The sequence below is a fragment of the Notolepis coatsorum genome, assembly GCF_963971535.1.
Source record: "Notolepis coatsorum genome assembly, chromosome: 2".
Lineage (NCBI taxonomy): Eukaryota > Metazoa > Chordata > Actinopteri > Aulopiformes > Paralepididae > Notolepis > Notolepis coatsorum.
This window is the reverse complement of record NC_140166.1, coordinates 148085635-148105772: the sequence shown is the minus strand read 5'-3', so window position 1 is coordinate 148105772 and position 20138 is coordinate 148085635. Positions and strand designations below refer to the sequence as shown.

The window sequence follows — 20138 nt, the reverse complement described above, 5'->3', positions numbered from 1 at the left end:
TTCAGTATCACCATGCAACAACCTGGGTAATGATTAGATTAGATTAGATTACACTCAAATGTATTGTCATCATGCAGTACAAGTAAAGTACAACAAAAATAAGTTTGGCATCCAACCAGAGTGCAAATGTAACAGTAAAGTGCAACAGTAAATATCTATATTTCTATAGAAGGATTATGCAGATCCATTCAGACAGAACCTGTATATAATTGCCTTGTCTCTCTAACCTTGTCTTACCTCGTCTAACCGATGAAGCATTTTCTCAGATCAATTGCATTCAAATGCACCTCCTCTCTACACCTCCCCCCACCCCACCTACCCAACCTCCTCCAATGTACAGTTTCTTCCCCCTCAAATACTATCTGTTTAAACTCTCTTTGTACTCATAAACACTGTATATTTGTAGATCTGGTATGTCATAAAATGTCTAGATGTAGCAGTACTGTCTATCTGTATGTCAGGTACGTCATATATGTTGTGATGAATTGCAAATGAGGAACCCTGATGTAAACAAGACGGAAGTCTTTCTCTGGTCTGCATCCCTTTAACAATTGTGTGTATTGAGCCATACTGTATTGTACCCATCTGCAATCTGTTAATAAAGTTTTCAATTAATCAATCAATCAATACTCCTCCTCCTCTCCACCTCCTCTCTCCACCTCTCTACTCCTCCTCTCTCCACCTCTCTACTCCTCATCTCTCCACCTCTCTACTCCTCCTCTCTCCACCTCCTCCCTCCTCTCTCCTCTCTACTCCTCCTCTCTCCACCTCCTCTCTCCTCATCTCTCCACCTCTCTACTCCTCCTCTCTACTCCTCCTCTCTCCACCTCCTCTCTCCTCTCTACTCCTCTCTCCACCTCCTCTCTCCTCCTCTCTCCACCTCCTCTCTCCTCTCTACTCCTCTCTCCACCTCCTCTCTCCTCATCTCTCCACCTCTCTACTCCTCCTCTCTCAACCTCCTCTCTCCTCTCTACTCCTCTCTCCACCTCCTCTCTCCTCCTCTCTCCACCTCCTCTCTACTCCTCTCTCCACCTCCTCTCTCCTCCTCTCTCCACCTCTCTACTCCTCCTCTCTCCACCTCTCTACTCCTCCTCTCTCCACCTCTCTGCACCTCCTCTCTCCTCCTCTCTGCACCTCCTCTCTCCTCCTCTCCTCTCTCCACCTCCTCTCTCCTCCTCTCTCATCTCTCCTCCTCTCTGCACCTCCTCTCTCCTCCTCTCCTCTCTCCACCTCCTCTCTCCTCCTCCCTCCTCTCTCCTCCTCTCTGCACCTCCTCTCTCCACCTCCTCTCTCCTCCTCTCTGCACCTCCTCTATGATCCTCCTCTATGCTCCTCTCTCCACCTCTCTACTCCTCCTCTCTCCTCCTCTCTCCACCTCTCTCCTCTCCCCTCCTCTCTGCACCTCCTCTCTCCTCCTCTCTCCTCCTCTCTCCACCTCTCTCCTCTCTCCTCTCTCCTCCTCTCTGCACCTCCTCTCTCCTCCTCTCTCCTCCTCTCTCTGCACCTCCTCTCTCCTCCTCTCTACTCATTTCTCCTCCTCTCTCCTCCTCTCTACTCCTCCTCTCTCCTCCTCCTCTCTGCACCTCCCCCGGAGATCAGAAGCCAACTTGATAATAGGCTGCTCCCAGAGCGTTACCGGGAGGAGCAGCGTGTCACCGGGAGGAGCAGCGCGTCACCGGGAGGAGCAGCGTGTCACCGGGAGGAGCAGCGTGTCACCGGGAGGAGCAGCGTGTCACCGGGAGGAGCAGCGTGTCACCGGGAGGAGCAGCGTGTCACCGGGAGGAGCAGCATGTCACCGGGAGGAACAGCGCGTCACCGGGAGGAGCAGCGTGTCACCGGGAGGAGCAGCGTGTCACCGGGAGGAGCAGAGCGTCACCGGGAGGAGCAGCGTGTCACCGGGAGGAGCAGCGCGTCACCGGGAGGAGCAGAGCGTCACCGGGAGGAGCAGCGTGTCACCGGGAGGAGCAGAGCGTCACCGGGAGGAGCAGCGTGTCACCGGGAGGAGCAGCGTGTCACCGGGAGGAGCAGCGTGTCACCGGGAGGAGCAGCGTGTCACCGGGAGGAGCAGAGCGTCACCGGGAGGAGCAGAGCGTCACCGGGAGGACCTGTGAGCAGCGCCTCTGGAGCAGCGCATGGCTTCATTCGGGTCCCTCCACAACAGCAGAGCTGCCGACGACAGAGTGACTTGGACATAAAATTATTACATTCATATGCTCTTAGATTCTTGCAGTTTTTTTTTTCTCTCACATTTACACAGTTTTCCATTCGTTCATTTATTTTTCTGTCTCCAACTTTATCGCTTTGACAACAGCGTGACCCAGAGGCCCAATGTTGGTAAGTGAATCTAGTTAATAATTATGATTAATTTAACTAAAGACAACAGAACATGTATAAACCACGAAGTTGTCTAATTATTTGGGAATGATAACAGTAGGCTAATTCAGGGTATAGCAAACATAAACCAGACGATAACAAAGAGCATATTGTACATCACTTTATACTGTCTGCACATGTGGTCAAGCTACAAAGAAAAGCAGGTTTGCAGAGACTTCAGGTATAACTTATAATGATGCCATGAGATTATGAGAATATTATGGTCAAGTGAAATGTTTGTGGCTGCACGTGTCAACAATATACCTTCCAAGCTGTTTTAATAAATCTCATGTATAAATTCATCTGTCGGCTAAATTACTCTGAAAATGAGATACTTCTGGTTTTAACAGACATGAGGCTCAGTGCCACACGTTACCACTCATCTTGGAGACACAGCTGTCTATTTGTGGGACGTTGATGTGTATATATATATATAGCGTCGCCTACAATCAGTCAATCAATCAAACTCATGGTCCAGATAAAACAAATAAAACATATACAGCAACCTATATAAAATTACAGGAAAAAATAACATCACTTAAATATATATATATATATATTCTCCTCATGGGCCTCTCTGTTATATTTGGAGGCATCACTTTATTATTATCAGTTCTCGGTTTGTCAGGTCGGAGAAACATCACAGGTCTCTTCAAACGGAAAAATAATTGGCCGTTTTGTTTCTTTTGACGCCGCGGTCCCGACGGAGCATCAGAAGTGAAATTAATGCAAATTCATTTTGAGTTCATTGAGTTGAGTTCATTGATTTGAATTGGAGCCTGGCTAATAGACGGAAACGTGGGACTTTTTTTTTTATTTTATTTTTTTACATCTTAATATTTAAAAATAACTGAAAGCTACCATGTGAAATGCTTAAGATTACAGCAGTATAGGTCTACAAAGTTTAATGTATCATGTAAAATCTTAGGATATTTAAAATATAGATTTAACAACAAAGAGAAAATGTGCCTAATTTATATCTTGTAATGGAATAAATCTGATGCGCGAAATTTGTCATAATGTATACAAGAAGTACAGATATAGTGATGGGATAATAATTCGTTTCCTGTCGAATATGAACAAAACCGACTAAAGGCAACATATAGTATGTTTCTAGTTTGACAAGAATTCTGCTGTTGACCAATTCAAATATTCAGCTTGTTTATTTAAATGTGTTCAGCGTGGCCTACTGGCCTTATATACTGTTCATTGAGAATATATTGAAAAATGATCTTAACTATATTAAATCATTCTGCACTCTAAACCAAATCTGGCACGTCCGTCCGAGGCGATTATTGGCAATTGTTGTATATAAGCGTTGCATCATGGCCTGCCAGCAAACAGGGAATCGAAGTACATATAGGTCAAAAATACACTATGTATGACGTGTGGTCTTTATTTATTGTTATAGATTAAAAAGTAGAGTAGTAGAGTAAAATGTATTGTCATCATACAGCACAAGTACAACCATTTGTTTGTCATCCAACCAGAGTGCAAATGTAACAGTAAAGTACAATAGTAATATACAATGTAAAGGTTATTAATTATAAAATATATGAATGAGTACTACTGAGTAATAGTGCTAATCAGATGTGTGTACAGAGTTGTAGTATTAATATGTACAGTGATACAGGTATAAAGACACTATGGTAGTAAGTCATACTGGTAGTATTAATATGTACAGTGATACTGCAGGTATAAAGACACTATGGTAGTAAGTCATACTGGTAGTAGTATTAATATGTACAGTGATACAGGTAAAGACACTATGGTAGTAAGTCATACTGGTAGTATTAATATGTAGTGATACAGGTATAAAGACACTATAGTGAGTCATACTGGTATAGTATTAATATGTACAGCGATACAGGTATAAATACACTATGGTAGTAAGTCATACTGGTAGTATTAATATGTACAGTGATACAGGTATAAAGACACTAAGGTAGTAAGTCATACTGGTAGTATTAATATGTATTGATACTGCAGGTATAAAGACACTATGGTAGTAAGTCATACTGGTAGTAGTATTAATATGTACAGTGATACAGGTAAATACACTATGGTAGTAAGTCATACTGGTAGTATTAATATGTAGTGATACAGGTATAAAGACACTATAGTGAGTCATACTGGTAGTATTAATATGTACAGTGATACAGGTATAAAGACACATGGTAGTAAAGTCATACTGGTAGTATTAATATGTACAGTGATACAGGTATAAAGACACTATGGTAGTAAGTCATACTGGTAGTATTAATATGTATGATACAGGTATAAAGACACTATGGTAGTAAGTCATACTGGTAGTATTAATATGTATGATACAGGTATAAAGACACTATGGTATAAGTCATACTGGCCGGTGTAACTGGTATGGCATATATAGATAGTATCTATAGACATGTACACATTATTATATGCAGGTATACAGACAGATTTGGATGTATATATATATATATATATATATATATATATATATATATATATATATATATATATATATATATATATATATATATATATATACACGTTGATAATAAATAAATATGTATTTATTGTACATATATCATACAGAATTGTATGGGTTATATGCAGGTGTAGGTATGATTATATGAGAAGAAAATGCCATCTTGAAGACAGTGTGACAGAAACCGCGAGAGATGGCTGTCAGCCACACCCTGAAACACCACCATCACCAGAGCTTTGACTCTGTGAGGAGGATTACACACGTTTCACACTCGTGTTTATTCACTTGCAGGAGAGAAACGGTGCCAACTATACTTCCAACCTGACAAGCGGACATGACTGCAGGCCTCCAGGCAGGAGCCCTCCACTTGTAACCCTAACCCAGGCAGGACCCCGTCTCTTCTAGCGACGCACAGGACGCAGCAGCAATAGGACTTTCTTCCAACAGAGATTTCAAAACTACTTTTTTGAGAGACATTCGAGAAAATAACTTCATAAATTGGGACCAAATATAAGTAGCTATATAATCAATAATTCTATATTGGAGACACTCGCCGGGAGGAGGAGCAGCCATGCTGGGCAGCGAGGAGCCCAAAGGAGCCGCCGCCGAGAGGCGCGTCAAGTCTCCGGTCCCCGGGGCCGAGGAGGAGACACCGGGCTCCCGGTACGGGCTCGGCGCGGACCGATACTACATCCAGGCCTCCCCGAGGCAGAGTCCCGAGGCGGCGAACCCCTGCTCCTTCCTCCCGTACACCGGACAGACCACTGGGACCACCGTCTACAACCCGCCCCCCTCCGGCGCGGCGACCCGGTACTCCTGCACCGCGCTCCACTTCAGCGGCTCCGTGCTGCCTCCTTCCCCCGCGGGGTTCGGGGCGGCGGGGTACCACCAGCTGCAGGGGGGTCCCGGTGGTCCCGGTGGTCCCGGGTGTCTCTACCCGCCCTACAGCGGCCTCAGCGCGGGGGGCGGGCGCGGCCACGTGTACCTCTGCAACCGGCCTCTGTGGCTGAAGTTCCACCGACACCAGACCGAGATGATCATCACCAAGCAGGGACGGTGAGGAGGCCGTTATTATTATTATTATTATTATTATTATTATTATTATTATTATTATTATTATTATTATTATTATTATTATTATTATTATTATTATTATTATTATTATTATTATTATTATTATTATTATTATTATTATTATTATTATTATTATTATTATTATTATTATTATTATCATCATCACGAAGCAGGGACGGTGAGGAGGCCGTTATTATTATAACCCTAACCCTGATGATTAAAGTATAGCCAACGTGTTTATTTTCTATACAAAAATATATAAAAATGTAATGTACAATATAATAATAATAATAATAATAATAAATAATAATAATAATAATAATAATAATAATATATTTAATATATACAATTTGATTTATATAGCCCCCCAAGTTCAAGTTCAAATTGTTTTATTTATTTATTGTTGTGTTTAGGTCCATTATCCCTTACCTGTCCTCATCCCCCTTTTTCCCTGTTTCCCTAGCCCTATTTTTTGTCCTGATTGTGAAGCGACCTTGGGTTCTATGAAAGGCGCTATAGAAATTTGATCTATTATTATTATTATTTATTATTATTTGTCACATATAATGTACCCGCTGAGATTGTGCTTCATTAAAAAGGTAAAAAAGAATAAAGACCAAGAGGCAAGTGTATATACTCACGGTAACGACCAGTGAACGACTGACAATGTGAACAGCGAACAAGGAGGACATATGAAGCAGAGTAAACTAGACACACCAGGTAATCAGGGCAGGAAGACAGGTCACGGGCAACGCCAGGCCTTTGGCTCCCAGATGAGAGCAAAACACCAAACGTTATGGTGTAGTTTTGAAAGTGTTAAGTGAGTGTGAGTTTCACACTATCCCTCTCTCTCCCTTTCTCTCTCTCTCTCTCTCTCTCTCCCCCCCCTCTCTCTCTCTCTCTCTCCCCCTGTCTCTCTCTCTCCCCCCCCCCTCTCTCTCTCTCTCCCCCCCCCCAGGAGGATGTTTCCCTTCCTCAGTTTCAACATGGCGGGGCTGAGTCTGACGGCGCACTACAACGTGTTCGTGGAGATCGTTCTCGCGGATCCGAACCACTGGAGGTTCCAGGGCGGGAAGTGGGTCACGTGTGGGAAGGCAGACAACAACATGCAAGGTGTGTAAACAAGGAGTGACCACCTGTTCACAACTTTCACTGCAGCACTACCAAACGGTTAACCCTTTCACTGCGACAATACACAGCAGGTTAACCCTTTCACTGCCACACAACAGCAGGTTAACCCTTTCACTGCCACACTACAGAAGGTTAACCCTTTACTATCACACTACCAACGGTAGTAAAGGGTTAACCTTCCGTAGTGTGGCAGTGAAAGGGTTCACACTCTAAACTGTGTATTTCTGTAGAGTGATGACCTGTTCTCTAAACTGTGTGTTTCTGTAGAGTGATGACCTGTTCTCTAAACTGTGTGTTTCTGTAGAGTGATGACCTGTTCTCTAAACTGTGTGTTTCTGTAGAGTGACAACCTGTTCTCTAAACTGTGTGTTTCTGTAGAGTGATGACCTGTTCTCTAAACTGTGTGTTTCTGTAGAGTGATGACCTGTTCTCTAAACTGTGTTTCTGTAGAGTGATGACCTGTTCTCTAAACTGTGTGTTTCTGTAGAGTGATGATCTGTTCTCTACACTCTGTGTTTCTGTAGAGTGATGACCTGTTCTCACTCTAAACTGTGTGTTTCTGTAGAGTGATGACCTGTTCTCACTCTAAACTGTGTGTTTCTGTAGAGTGATGACCTGTTCTCTAAACTGTGTGTTTCTGTAGAGTGATGACCTGTTCTCACTCTAAACTGTGTGTTTCTGTAGAGTGATGACCTGTTCTCTAAACTGTGTGTTTCTGTAGAGTGATGACCTGTTCTCTAAAATGTGTGTTTCTGTAGAGTGATGACCTGTTCTCTAAACTGTGTTTCTGTAGAGTGATGACCTGTTCTCTAAACTGTGTTTCTGTTGAGTGATGTTCTCTAAACTGTGTGTTTCTGTAGAGTGATTACCTGTTCTCTAAACTGTGTTTCTGTAGAGTGATGACCTGTTCTCTAAACTGTGTTTCTGTAGAGTGATGACCTGTTCTCTAAACTGTGTGTTTCTGTAGAGTGATGACCTGTTCTCTAAACTGTGTTTCTGTAGAGTGATGACCTGTTCTCTAAACTGTGTTTTTGTAGAGTGATGACCTGTTCTCTAAACTGTGTTTCTGTAGAGTGATGACCTGTTCTCTAAACTGTGTTTCTGTAGAGTGATGACCTGTTCTCTAAACTGTGTTTCTGTAGAGTGATGATCTGTTCTCTACACTCTGTGTTTCTGTAGAGTGATGACCTGTTCTCTAAACTGTGTTTCTGTAGAGTGATGATCTGTTCTCTAAACTGTGTGTTTCTGTAGAGTGATGACCTGTTCTATAAACTGTGTTTCTGTAGAGTGATGACCTGTTCTCTAAACTGTGTGTTTCTGTAGAGTGATGACCTGTTCTCTAAACTGTGTGTTTCTGTAGAGTGATGACCTGTTCTCTAAACTGTGTTTCTGTAGAGTGATGACCTGTTCTCTAAACTGTGTTTCTGTAGAGTGATGATCTGTTCTCTACACTCTGTGTTTCTGTAGAGTGATGACCTGTTCTCTAAACTGTGTTTCTGTAGAGTGATGACCTGTTCTCTAAACTGTGTTTCTGTAGAGTGATGACCTGTTCTCTAAACTGTGTGTTTCTGTAGAGTGATGACCTGTTCTCTAAACTGTGTGTTTCTGTAGAGTGATGACCTGTTCTCTAAACTCTGTGTTTCTGTAGAGTGACGACCTGTTCTCTAAACTGTGTGTTTCTGTAGAGTGATGACCTGTTCTCACTCTAAACTCTGTGTTTCTGTAGAGTGATGACCTGTTCTCTAAACTGTGTTTCTGTAGAGTGATGACCTGTTCTCTAAACTGTGTTTCTGTAGAGTGATGACCTGTTCTCACTCTAAACTGTGTGTTTCTGTAGAGTGATGATCTGTTCTCTACACTCTGTGTTTCTGTAGAGTGATGACCTGTTCTCACTCTAAACTCTGTGTTTCTGTAGAGTGATGACCTGTTCTCTAAACTGTGTTTCTGTAGAGTGATGACCTGTTCTCTAAACTGTGTTTCTGTAGAATGATGACCTGTTCTCACTCTAAACTGTGTGTTTCTGTAGAGTGATGATCTGTTCTCTACACTCTGTGTTTCTGTAGAGTGATGACCTGTTCTCTAAACTGTGTGTTTCTGTAGAGTGATGATCTGTTCTCTACACTCTGTGTTTCTGTAGAGTGATGACCTGTTCTCTAAACTATGTGTTTTCTGCAGAGTGATGACCTGTTCTCTAAACTGTGTGTTTCTGTAGAGTGATGACCTGTTCTCTAAACTGTGTGTTTCTGTAGAGTGATGACCTGTTCTCTAAACGGTGTTTCTGTAGAGTGATGACCTGTTCTCTAAACTGTGTGTTTCTGTAGAGTGACGACCTGTTCTCACTCTAAACTGTGTGTTTCTGTAGAGTGATGACCTGTTCTCTAAACTGTGTTTCTGTAGAGTTATGACCTGTTCTCTAAACTGTGTGTTTCTGTAGAGTGATGACCTGTTCTCTAAACTGTGTGTTTCTGTAGAGTGATGACCTGTTCTCTAAACTGTGTGTTTCTGTAGAGTGATGACCTGTTCTCTAAACTGTGTGTTTCTGTAGAGTGATGACCTGTTCTCTAAACTGTGTGTTTCTGTAGAGTGATGACCTGTTCTCTAAACTGTGTGTTTCTGGAACCTGTGTTAACCATTTCACTGCCACACTACAGAAGGTTAACCCTTTACTACCATCGGTAGTGTGATAGTAAAGGTTAACCTTCTGTAGTGTGGCAGTGAAAGGGTTAACCGGCTGTCATGTGGCAGTGAAAGGGTTAACCTTCTGTGTATCATCGCAGTGAAAGGGTTAACCGTTTGGTAGTGCGGCAGTGAAAGGGTTAAGGTATTTTGCCCTGCAGAAACGAACCGCTGTAACTACAATTGATCTTTTCAAAGATAGCAGTGTAGTTTGGTTATATGTGCGAGAACAACATCTAACAGCTATCTTTCTCAGGGAACAACATCTAACATCTCTTTCTCCGGGAACAAGAGTCTAACAGCTCTCTCTCTCAGGGAACAAGGTCTACATCCACCCAGAGTCTAACAGCTCTATCAGGGAACAAGGTCTTCATCCACCCAGAGTCTAACAGCTCTATCAGGGAACAAGGTCTTCATCCACCCAGAGTCTAACAGCTCTCTCTCTCAGGGAACAAGGTCTACATCCACCCAGAGTCTAACAGCTCTCTCTCTCAGGGAACAAGGTCTACATCCACCCAGAGTCTAACAGCTCTCTCTCTCTCAGGGAACAAGGTCTACATCCACCCAGAGTCTAACAGCTCTCTCTCTCTCAGGGAACAAGGTCTACATCCACCCAGAGTCTAACAGCTCTCTCTCTCTCAGGGAACAAGGTCTACATCCACCCAGAGTCTAACAGCTCTCTCTCTCTCAGGGAACAAGGTCTACATCCACCCAGAGTCTAACAGCTCTCTCTCTCAGGGAACAAGGTCTTCATCCACCCAGAGTCTAACAGCTCTCTCTCAGGGAACAAGGTCTACATCCACCCAGAGTCTAACAGCTCTCTCTCAGGGAACAAGGTCTACATCCACCAGAGTCTAACAGCTCTCTCTCAGGGAACAAGGTCTACATCCACCAGAGTCTAACAGCTCTCTCTCAGGGAACAAGGTCTTCATCCACCCAGAGTCTAACAGCTCTCTCTCTCAGGGAACAAGGTCTTCATCCACCCAGAGTCTAACAGCTCTCTCAGGGAACAAGGTCTTCATCCACCCAGAGTCTAACAGCTCTCTCTCTCAGGGAACAAGGTCTACATCCACCCAGAGTCTAACAGCTCTCTCTCTCTCAGGGAACAAGGTCTACATCCACCCAGAGTCTAACAGCTCTCTCTCTCTCAGGGAACAAGGTCTACATCCACCCAGAGTCTAACAGCTCTCTCTCTCTCAGGGAACAAGGTCTACATCCACCCAGAGTCTAACAGCTCTCTCTCTCTCAGGGAACAAGGTCTACATCCACCCAGAGTCTAACAGCTCTCTCTCTCTCAGGGAACAAGGTCTACATCCACCCAGAGTCTAACAGCTCTCTCTCTTAGGGAACAAGGTCTTCATCCACCCAGAGTCTAACAGCTCTCTCTCAGGGAACAAGGTCTACATCCACCCAGAGTCTAACAGCTCTCTCTCTCAGGGAACAAGGTCTACATCCACCCAGAGTCTAACAGCTCTCTCTCAGGGAACAAGGTCTACATCACCCAGAGTCTAACAGCTCTCTCTCAGGGAACAAGGTCTTCATCCACCCAGAGTCTAACAGCTCTCTCTCTCAGGGAACAAGGTCTTCATCCACCCAGAGTCTAACAGCTCTCTCAGGCTCAGGGAACAAGAGTCTCTCCCTCTCCTCTCTCTCTCTCTCTCTCTCTCTCTCTCTCTCTCTCTCTCTCTCTCTCTCTCTCTCTCTCTCTCTCTCTCTCTCTCTCTCTCTCTCTCTCTCTCTCTCTCTCTCTCTCTCTCTCTCTTCTCTCTCTCTCTCTCTCTCTCTCTCTCTCTCTCTCTCTCTCTCTACTCTCTCTCTCTCAGGGAACAAGGTCTTCTAACAGCTCTCTCTCTCTCTCTCTCTCTCTCTCTCTCTCTCTCTCTCTCTCTCTCTCTCTCTCAGGGAACAAGATCTTCTAACAGCTCTCTCTCTCTCTCAGGGAACAAGGTCTACATCCACCCAGAGTCTCCGAACACCGGAGCTCACTGGATGAGGCAGGAGATCTCCTTCGGCAAACTGAAGCTGACCAACAACAAGGGGCCAGTAACACAAGCTCACAGGTAACTCTGTCATTATTTTAAATTAGTTATGTTAACTTGTTAACCCTTTCACTGCCACACGACAGAAGGTTAACCCTTTACTATCACACAACCGACGGTCGTGTGTTAACCCTCTGTGTATCGTCGCAGTGAAAGGGTTAACCGCTTGGTAGTGCGGCAGTGAAAGGGTTAAAAATGTTAAAGTCAAAACCGCATTTGACAAACAACATTGTTATTAAATGAAACATAAATGTATTCGTAATATTATAGTAGAATTTTCATGTCTATCAGTAAGTTGATTTAAGGACCAAATTCGATTTTGTTTAATTAAATAAAACATGTATATATTAATAGTATGTCACATTGTTAAAATGATGCCTTCAATATCCGGTAAATAGGGAGTCCTAATCAAATCAAATCAAATCAAATGTATCTGTAAGGCCCGACAACACACGTCAATGTCCCCCATGGGCCGGACACGTCTTCTTTAAACAAGTCAAGAAGAAACATCACAATAAATCAAAAACAAAAATAAAAACACCATGAAGTCCAAAATAGAATGTAAAATAAATTAATTAAATTAATGCAACACTCCCAGACATACCACACACGAAGGTAAGGAAAAACTCACAAAAAACCTAGCAATAGGTAAAAAGGCACCACAGACAATGTGGAGGAGAGAAAGCTTAGAAGGGCCGTCCCTAGGGGCGGCCGGGTAGTGCAGTGGACTAAGCATCTGTCTAGCACCACAGAGACAGTGGGATCGAATCCAGCTGTGGTGCTTCCGGCTTGGCCGACCGTCCATACTAACACAATTGGCAGTGTCAGCGGGTGGGAAGCCGGCGAGGGTGGGTCCTGGTCGTTGTAAACAGCGACTCCTACAGTTCGGTCGGGGTGCCTGCACAGCAAGGGAAGGATCTAGGAGAGGTACTGTGACCTTCCACACGTTACACTCCCCCAGTGAGAGTCCGCGCTGCCAGGTGAAAAGAAGCGGTGGGCTGGCTACACATGTGTCGAAGGAAGCATGTGATAGTCTCCGCCCTCCCAGACCGACGGTAGGGGGTAGAGTGCGCAACGACCAGGAAGGGGATTGGGAATTGGCATAACGACTAACATTGGGATGGGAGAAAAATCGGAAAAAGAAGAAAAAAAATTATAAAATAAAGAAGGGTCGTCCTTTCTTAGATGTCGGTGATAGTAGTGTCTTCAGCAGGTCGTGACGCACGACTGGAACCTTTTGGGGAGGAGCGACATTTACGCACAGATAACACACAAGTGGAAAGTTGACCATATAGGGTTAGGGTTTATCATTTACGCACAGATAACACACAAGTGGAAAGTTGACCTTATAGGTTTGGTTAAAATAATTCACCAGCTGTTATTTCCACGCATACAGATGGCCGTCCTGCAGTCTCTGCATAAGTACCAGCCCAGGCTACACATGGTGGAGGTGACAGACGACGGGTTAACCCTAACCCTAACGCTAACCCTAACCCATACAGATGGCCGTCCTGCAGTCTCTGCATAAGTACCAGCCCAGGCTACACATGGTGGAGGTGACAGACGACGGGTTAACCCTAACCCTAACGCTAACCCTAACCCATACAGATGGTCGTGCTGCAGTCTCTGCATAAGTACCAGCCCAGGCTACACATGGTGGAGGTGACAGACGACGGGTTAACCCTAACCCTAACGCTAACCCTAACCCATACAGATGGTCGTGCTGCAGTCTCTGCATAAGTACCAGCCCAGGCTGCACATGGTGGAGGTGACAGACGACGGCGCGGAGGACATGAGCAGCGACGCAAAGACTCAGACCTTCACTTTCCCAGAGAACCAGTTTATAGCTGTCACAGCCTACCAGAACACCGATGTAAGATACATAAAAATTTTCTTCCATAATATACATTTCTTATTGTGCATGTGGTTTATAATTTATTATACAACGGCATGCAAATTTCTCGATTCTGATTGGCTGAAACAGTCAACTTACACGTGGACAACCCCACGCTCTTGGACCCAGGACCCGCCCACAACCGCATTACTATCACTCCGCCATGCGAGTTTTTAGAAGCCGGACAGTAAACATTACGAAAGGATATGGATCAATAGGGTGCATGGGTGCTTTGTTTTCGTTAATGAAGTACAGTAGGTACTGGAGATGAGGTATATCTCAATATGGCGAAAGAGCGAGACGCGATTCACCAGTACGAATATATAACAAACATATACAATATGAATTAAATACAAATATTTACAAAAATGTAAAAAAAATTGCAATATCTTTTTATTTTAAGTGGAAAGGCTGTACAGTTTGTGCAGTTTTAGTGTCACATGGACTAAATGTTTCAGTAGTTTTAGTGTCATATGGACTAAATGTTTCAGTAGAGTTTTAGTGTCACATGGACTAAATGTTTCAGTATAGTTTTAGTGTCACATGGACTAAATGTTTCAGTAGAGTTTTAGTGTCACATGGACTAAATGTTTCAGTAGAGTTTTAGTGTCACATGGACTAAATGTTTCAGTAGAGTTTTAGTGTCACATGGACTAAATGTTTCAGTAGAGTTTTAGTGTCATATGGACTAAATGTTTCAGTAGAGTTTTAGTGTCACATGGACTAAATGTTTCAGTAGAGTTTTAGTGTCATATGGACTAAATGTTTCAGTAGAGTTTTAGTGTCACATGGACTTCCCCCATGGAACATGTGTCGTGGAAACACAGACATACTGCACATATAACATACAACATAAACTATAACATATTACTGTTTCCTCCTCTAGAACTATGACATACAGCATAAACTATAACATATTACTGTTTCCTTCTCCTCTAGATCACACAGCTGAAAATTGACCACAACCCCTTTGCAAAAGGATTCAGGGACAACTATGATTCGTGAGTACCTTGCATCTTATAGAATAGTTATCCATTACTTATCAAGAGTAGTTATCCATTACTTATCAAGAGTAGTTATCCATTACTTATCAAGAACAGGGTGTCCATAAACATCACACCCATGTTACATCAATTTGCTCTTGCATTTATGACATTTCATATTAGATTAGATTAGATTAGATTCAAATGTATTGCCATCATGCAGCACAGGTACAGTACAACAAAAATAAGTTTGTCATCCAACCAGAGTGACAATGTAACAGTAAAGTGCAATAGTAATATATAATGTACAGGTGATTAAACTGGGTACAAAATATATAAATTAGTACTACTAAGTAAGGGTGCTAATCAGATGTATGTACAGAGTTGTAGTATTAATATGTACAGTGATACAGGTATAAAGACACTATGGTAGTAAGTAGGGATGCACCGATCCGACTTTTTCAGTCCCGATACCGATACCGATACCTGGGTTTGGGTATCGGCCAATACCGATCTGATACCCATTGTCAAATCTTTTTTTTTTACAAAAAGGTTTAAAAAAAAGAATTTAATCCACTTTTTTTATATTAAAATATATTTTGTTTGTATACCCATTCTGCAATCTGTTATTACAATTTTCATTAAATCAATCACCGTGCAGATTGATTGATTGAATGAAAGTTTTATTAACAGATTGCAGAATGGGTACAATACAGTACGGCTCAATACAAACAATTGTTAAGGGGATGCAGACCAGAGAAAGACTTTCGTCTTGTTTACATCAGGGTCCCCCATTTTCAATTCATAATGAATTCTAAGTAAGGGTGCAACTTGCTCCGTGCAATCCATTCTTTGTGCATCTAGCCCATAGTGTCTACAGGTATGTATAGATATTAGGAGTGTAACGGTACACAAAAACCACGGTACGGTACGTACCTCGGTTTTGAAGTCAAGGTTTGGTACAGGTTTTCGGTACAGTGGGGGAAAGTTTGGCTTTCCATGTTCCACTCAGGGGTGATGTAGTGTGCAGTAACTAATTGTACTTGTAGGGCTGTCAACGAATATTCTATATTGAAATTAATAATTGACTTGTAAAGAAAAAAAAAGAAAAAGTGGTTAACATACCGTTGTATTCGTTTGGTATACTACACAGCCGTTCGGTATGGTACGGTACACACTGAAGCGGTTCGGTTTGGTACGGATACGTGTACCTTTACACCCCTATAGCATCTACAGATATGTAATAAAGGATTATATGCAGGTATGTACAGACAGATGTGGATACATATATACTGTATATATACATGGTAAGAATAAATAAATACATACGGTATATACAGCATTATTGTACATGCTATCATACAGAGTTGTATGGGTTATATGCAGGTGTAGAATAGGTATATAGAAGGATTATGCAGGTATATTCAGACAGATGTTCAGTATATTCAGACAGATGTTCAGACAGATGTTCAGTATATTCAGACAGATGTTCAGTATATTCAGACAGATGTTCAGACAGATGTTCAGTATATTCAGACAGATGTTCAGTATATTCAGACAGATGTTCAGACAGATGTTCAGTATATTCAGACAGATGTTCTGAATATAGGTCTCAACGCCTTTAAACAGTGTTTTAGATAAGCCGCCATGCAAACAATCTCCAAAAAGTTAACATTTACTGACTTTTAAAATGACAGATTTCCCATAGATTTCCATTCATCTTTGCAATTTTCAACACAATTACACATCTGTGTGTGTCAGTCCCAGCACCATATACTGAGGAGCTGTCACTCTAACCCCATATAGGGGAGACTGAGGAGCTGTCACTCTAACCCCATATAGGGGAGACTGAGGAGCTGTCACTCTAACCCCATATAGGGGAGACTGAGGAGCTGTCACTCTAACCCCATATAGGGGAGACTGAGGAGCTGTCACTCTAACCCCATATAGGGGAGACTGAGGAGCTGTGGCAGGGGTGAGTCCTGTGGGTCAGGGGTCACTAGAGGGTCGGGGGTCAGGACTCACCAGAGGGTCGGGGGGGGGGGGGGGTCACCAGGGGGTCAGGGGGGGGGGGTCACCAGAGGGTCAGGGGGGGGTCAGGGGGGTCAAGGGGGGGTCACCAGAGGGTCAGGGGGGGGCCGGGCGGGTCACCAGAGGGTCGGGGGGGTGGGGTCACCAGAGGTCGGGGGTCAGGACTGACCAGAGGGGGGGGGGGGGGGGTCACCAGAGGTCAGGGGTCAGGACTCACCAGAGGTCGGGGGTCAGGACTCACCAGAGGGTCGGGGGGGGTCACCAGAGGGTCGGGGGGGTCACCAGGGGGTCAGGGGGGGTCACATGAGGGTCAGGGGTCAGGACTCACCAGAGGGTCAGGGGTCAGGGGGGGGGGGGGGGGTATAAGCTCCACTCATTGATCAAGTGAAATATCCTTAAAAGCAAAAATAAAAGATCTATCTCTTGTGTCTATATCTACGTTTCCCGTTCTGTCTACCAGAGGTCAGGGGTCATTCTGTCTAACGCTGGAGCTCTGCATTGTTTTAGGGCCACGAACTAAGAAGCCAGAGAACCACTGATTTATAGAAAGAAGAACATGTTGATATCCAGTAGCTTTCTGCAGGACACGGACTCTACGACTTCATCTCTTTACACCTTTATTTCTGCACGTCTGTCTGCAGGATGTCCCCACCAGAGGTGCGTTGCTCATGGGACGAGGGGTTGCACAACCAAGCTTTTGTGAGCAGAAGCGCGTGCACGCACAGTCGTCACGTGTACCTGGTACCTTGCATAAGCATAACAATTCATGGAAATCACATTCACAGGTTTGGTGTGAACGGTGCTCTGCCTGAGTCAGACCATCGTTCACACCAAACCTGAGGAATGCGCTGCACTCGACTGATGCGCCAACTCGCTAAGTACCCACATGGCTACTTTGCATAACAATAGCTCAGGTCGTCAAGTGTGTTCAAATACGTTATCAGATACATTCACACAAAACTTGTGAATGAAATGTGTTACATTCCATTCATAGAGGCAATTAGGCACTGTCTTTAGTCTGTGCGCCGTATGCGAGGGACATTTATCCGCATGCACGGGAGCTCGCATGCACGTGGCGTCATTAAAACATAGTGCAACCAGTCAGCCAATCAGGAACGCACCTCTGGTCCCCACTGTAGGATATATCTTTCTGCAGGACACTGACGCCATGTCTTCACCTGTCTGTCCCCAGGATGTACCGGCCCACTGTAGGCAGGGGTGTAAGAAGTACCCAGAAATTATACTTAAGTGAAAGTATGGGTACCGTCTCAAAATCTTACTCAAGTAAAAGTCAGAGTATCTGGCTAAAAACACACTTGGGTAAAAGTCAAAAAGTGTCTACTTTTAAATGTACTTAGGTACTAAATAGTTAAAGTAAAAACGTTAATGTGTTTAATCTAGGGCTGTCCCCGACTAAGGATTTGGATGGTCGACTATGATTGGCCAAAATTTGTCGTTTGCTGTTTTTTTTTGTCGAAAAAAATAAAAAATAAAAAAAAGTATAATATATATATATTTTTGTATCATTCCATTTGGGCTGTGGGGGGTGCTTAATGTCTGAAGGAGTCGACTGAAGGCTTCTTGTCCTCTGCAAAAGCATGCAATTGGTCCACTGATGGATACATCTTGATATTTGTCTAGTCTAGTGTGTTCATTAGATGGGTGAAATCCTCTTTCAGTGCCTCTGTGCCTGTTTCCGTAGGCAGTTAGCCTCTGGTATGCGTGCCATTAGCGTTAGCCACGCTTCTAGGCCTCTTTTCTTTTGGAAAGAATGATAAAAAAAAATTGACTGAGGGGTTGGCCAGTCGACTACGGCTCCTTTCGACCGATTAGTCGACTAATCGACTAATAGGGGTCAGCCCTAGTTTAATCAAAGATCCCCGCTTTCTAGTCTTGCACAAGGACTAATCAGCATGGGTATGGGCGGGTTCATTTTCCATTGATAGGGATTTGATTGGCTGTTTTTAAATAAAGCGCGGCTGCAGGATTAATAACGTTAACGTTAGTTCAGCCATAGAAACAAATATACTAATTAAAATGGTTGGACCTGCGAGATTTGTACTTTGTACTTTGTAGGTCTGCATTTTAAATGTAAGAAGTAAAAAGTATGTTTTTTTCTCTCTCTGAAATGTAATTGAGTAAAAGTACAAGTATACAAACCTAATAATACTCGAGTAAAGTACAAATCCCCAAAAACAGTACTTAACCCTTTCACTGCCACACGACAGAAGGTTAGCCTTTTACTATCACACAACCGACGGCGATGCTCCATCATTAGCATCCGCGGAGCTAATGATGCTAATGATGGAGCATCGCCGTCGGTTGTGTGATAGCAAAGGGCTAACCTTCTGTATTGTCACAGTGAAAGGGTTAACCGGCTGTCGTGTGGCAGTGAAAGGGTTAAGTATTGTAACAAAGTACAATTACTCAAGTAGGGTTAGGGTTACACTGACCCTGACTCCATGTCTCCCCCCGTCTGTCCCCAGCATGTACACCGGCCCGGAGAGCGACCGCCTCACCCCGTCCCCCACCGACTCCCACCGCTCCCACCAGATCGTCCCGGGGGCCCGCTACGCCATGCAGCCCTTCTTCCAGGACCAGTTCGTCCACAGCAACCTGCCGCAGACCCGCTTCTACAACAGCGAGAGGGCCGTGCCTCAGGCCAGCGGCCTGCTCTCCCCGCAGACGGACGAGGCGGCGGCGGCGGCGGCCTCCCAGCGGTGGTTCGTCACCTCCATGCAGCAGGGGGGGGGAGGTGGCGTCAACAAGCTGGAGCTGACTCCCTACGATGGGGAATACTCCGGCTCCCTGCTGCCCTACGGCCTCAAGGCCCTGCCGCTACAGACGGCCCTCAGCTACTACCCAGAGGCTCCCTTTGCCGGCGTGCCTGCGGGGTGGGGCTCCCGGGGGACCTACCAGAGGAAGACGGCCCCCAGCCTGCCCTGGTCCCCCAGGCCCGGGCCCAACATGGGGGGGTTTCCAGAGGACCCGGACAAGCCCCGGGGTGCGGCAGAGGAGAGCAGCGGGGGCCTCATGTCGGCCTGGACGGACACGCAGCCGCCTGCTCTGGACAAGGCAGACTACTCCCCCGCGGGGTGCAAGCGGAGGCGCCTGTCTTCTGGCGGGCCGAGTGCGGAGAACTCCCCCAAGGACTCGGCCTCCGCCGTCACCACCAACAGCTCCTATAGCAAGGAGGCGTCTTCGTCCAAAGCCATGGCGGGTTACTATCCCTTCTACACCAGCCCTTGATGCCGCGGTGCATCTCTGATGGAGAGACTGACGTTTTCACTCCACAGCCATAGACTTATCTGCCCCACAACACCCTCTGCTGGCCAGGAACGTGTATTGTTTGTGATAAAGTTTTTTTTTATTTTCTTTCACGCTGTCACGGGTGCGCCCTTGTTATTATCGCAACAGAAAATCGATTTTAAAGGTAGGATCCGCAATGTCGTCAAACGGCACCC

General features: G+C 44.5%; 1 protein-coding gene across 1 annotated transcript; it reads left to right on the top strand.

Annotated features, from left to right (window-relative positions):
* Positions 1–5801: 5801 nt before the first annotated feature.
* eomesb (eomesodermin homolog b) lies at positions 5802–19923 on the top strand (the record flags this gene model as incomplete). Its single annotated transcript, XM_084307386.1, is given in 7 exon segments — positions 5802–5902; positions 6879–7033; positions 11667–11765; positions 11768–11787; positions 13481–13639; positions 14600–14661; positions 19161–19923. Coding segments are annotated over 7 exon segments (1281 nt in total). The 5' UTR covers positions 5802–5879.
* Between the last annotated feature and the right edge of the window lie 215 nt (positions 19924–20138).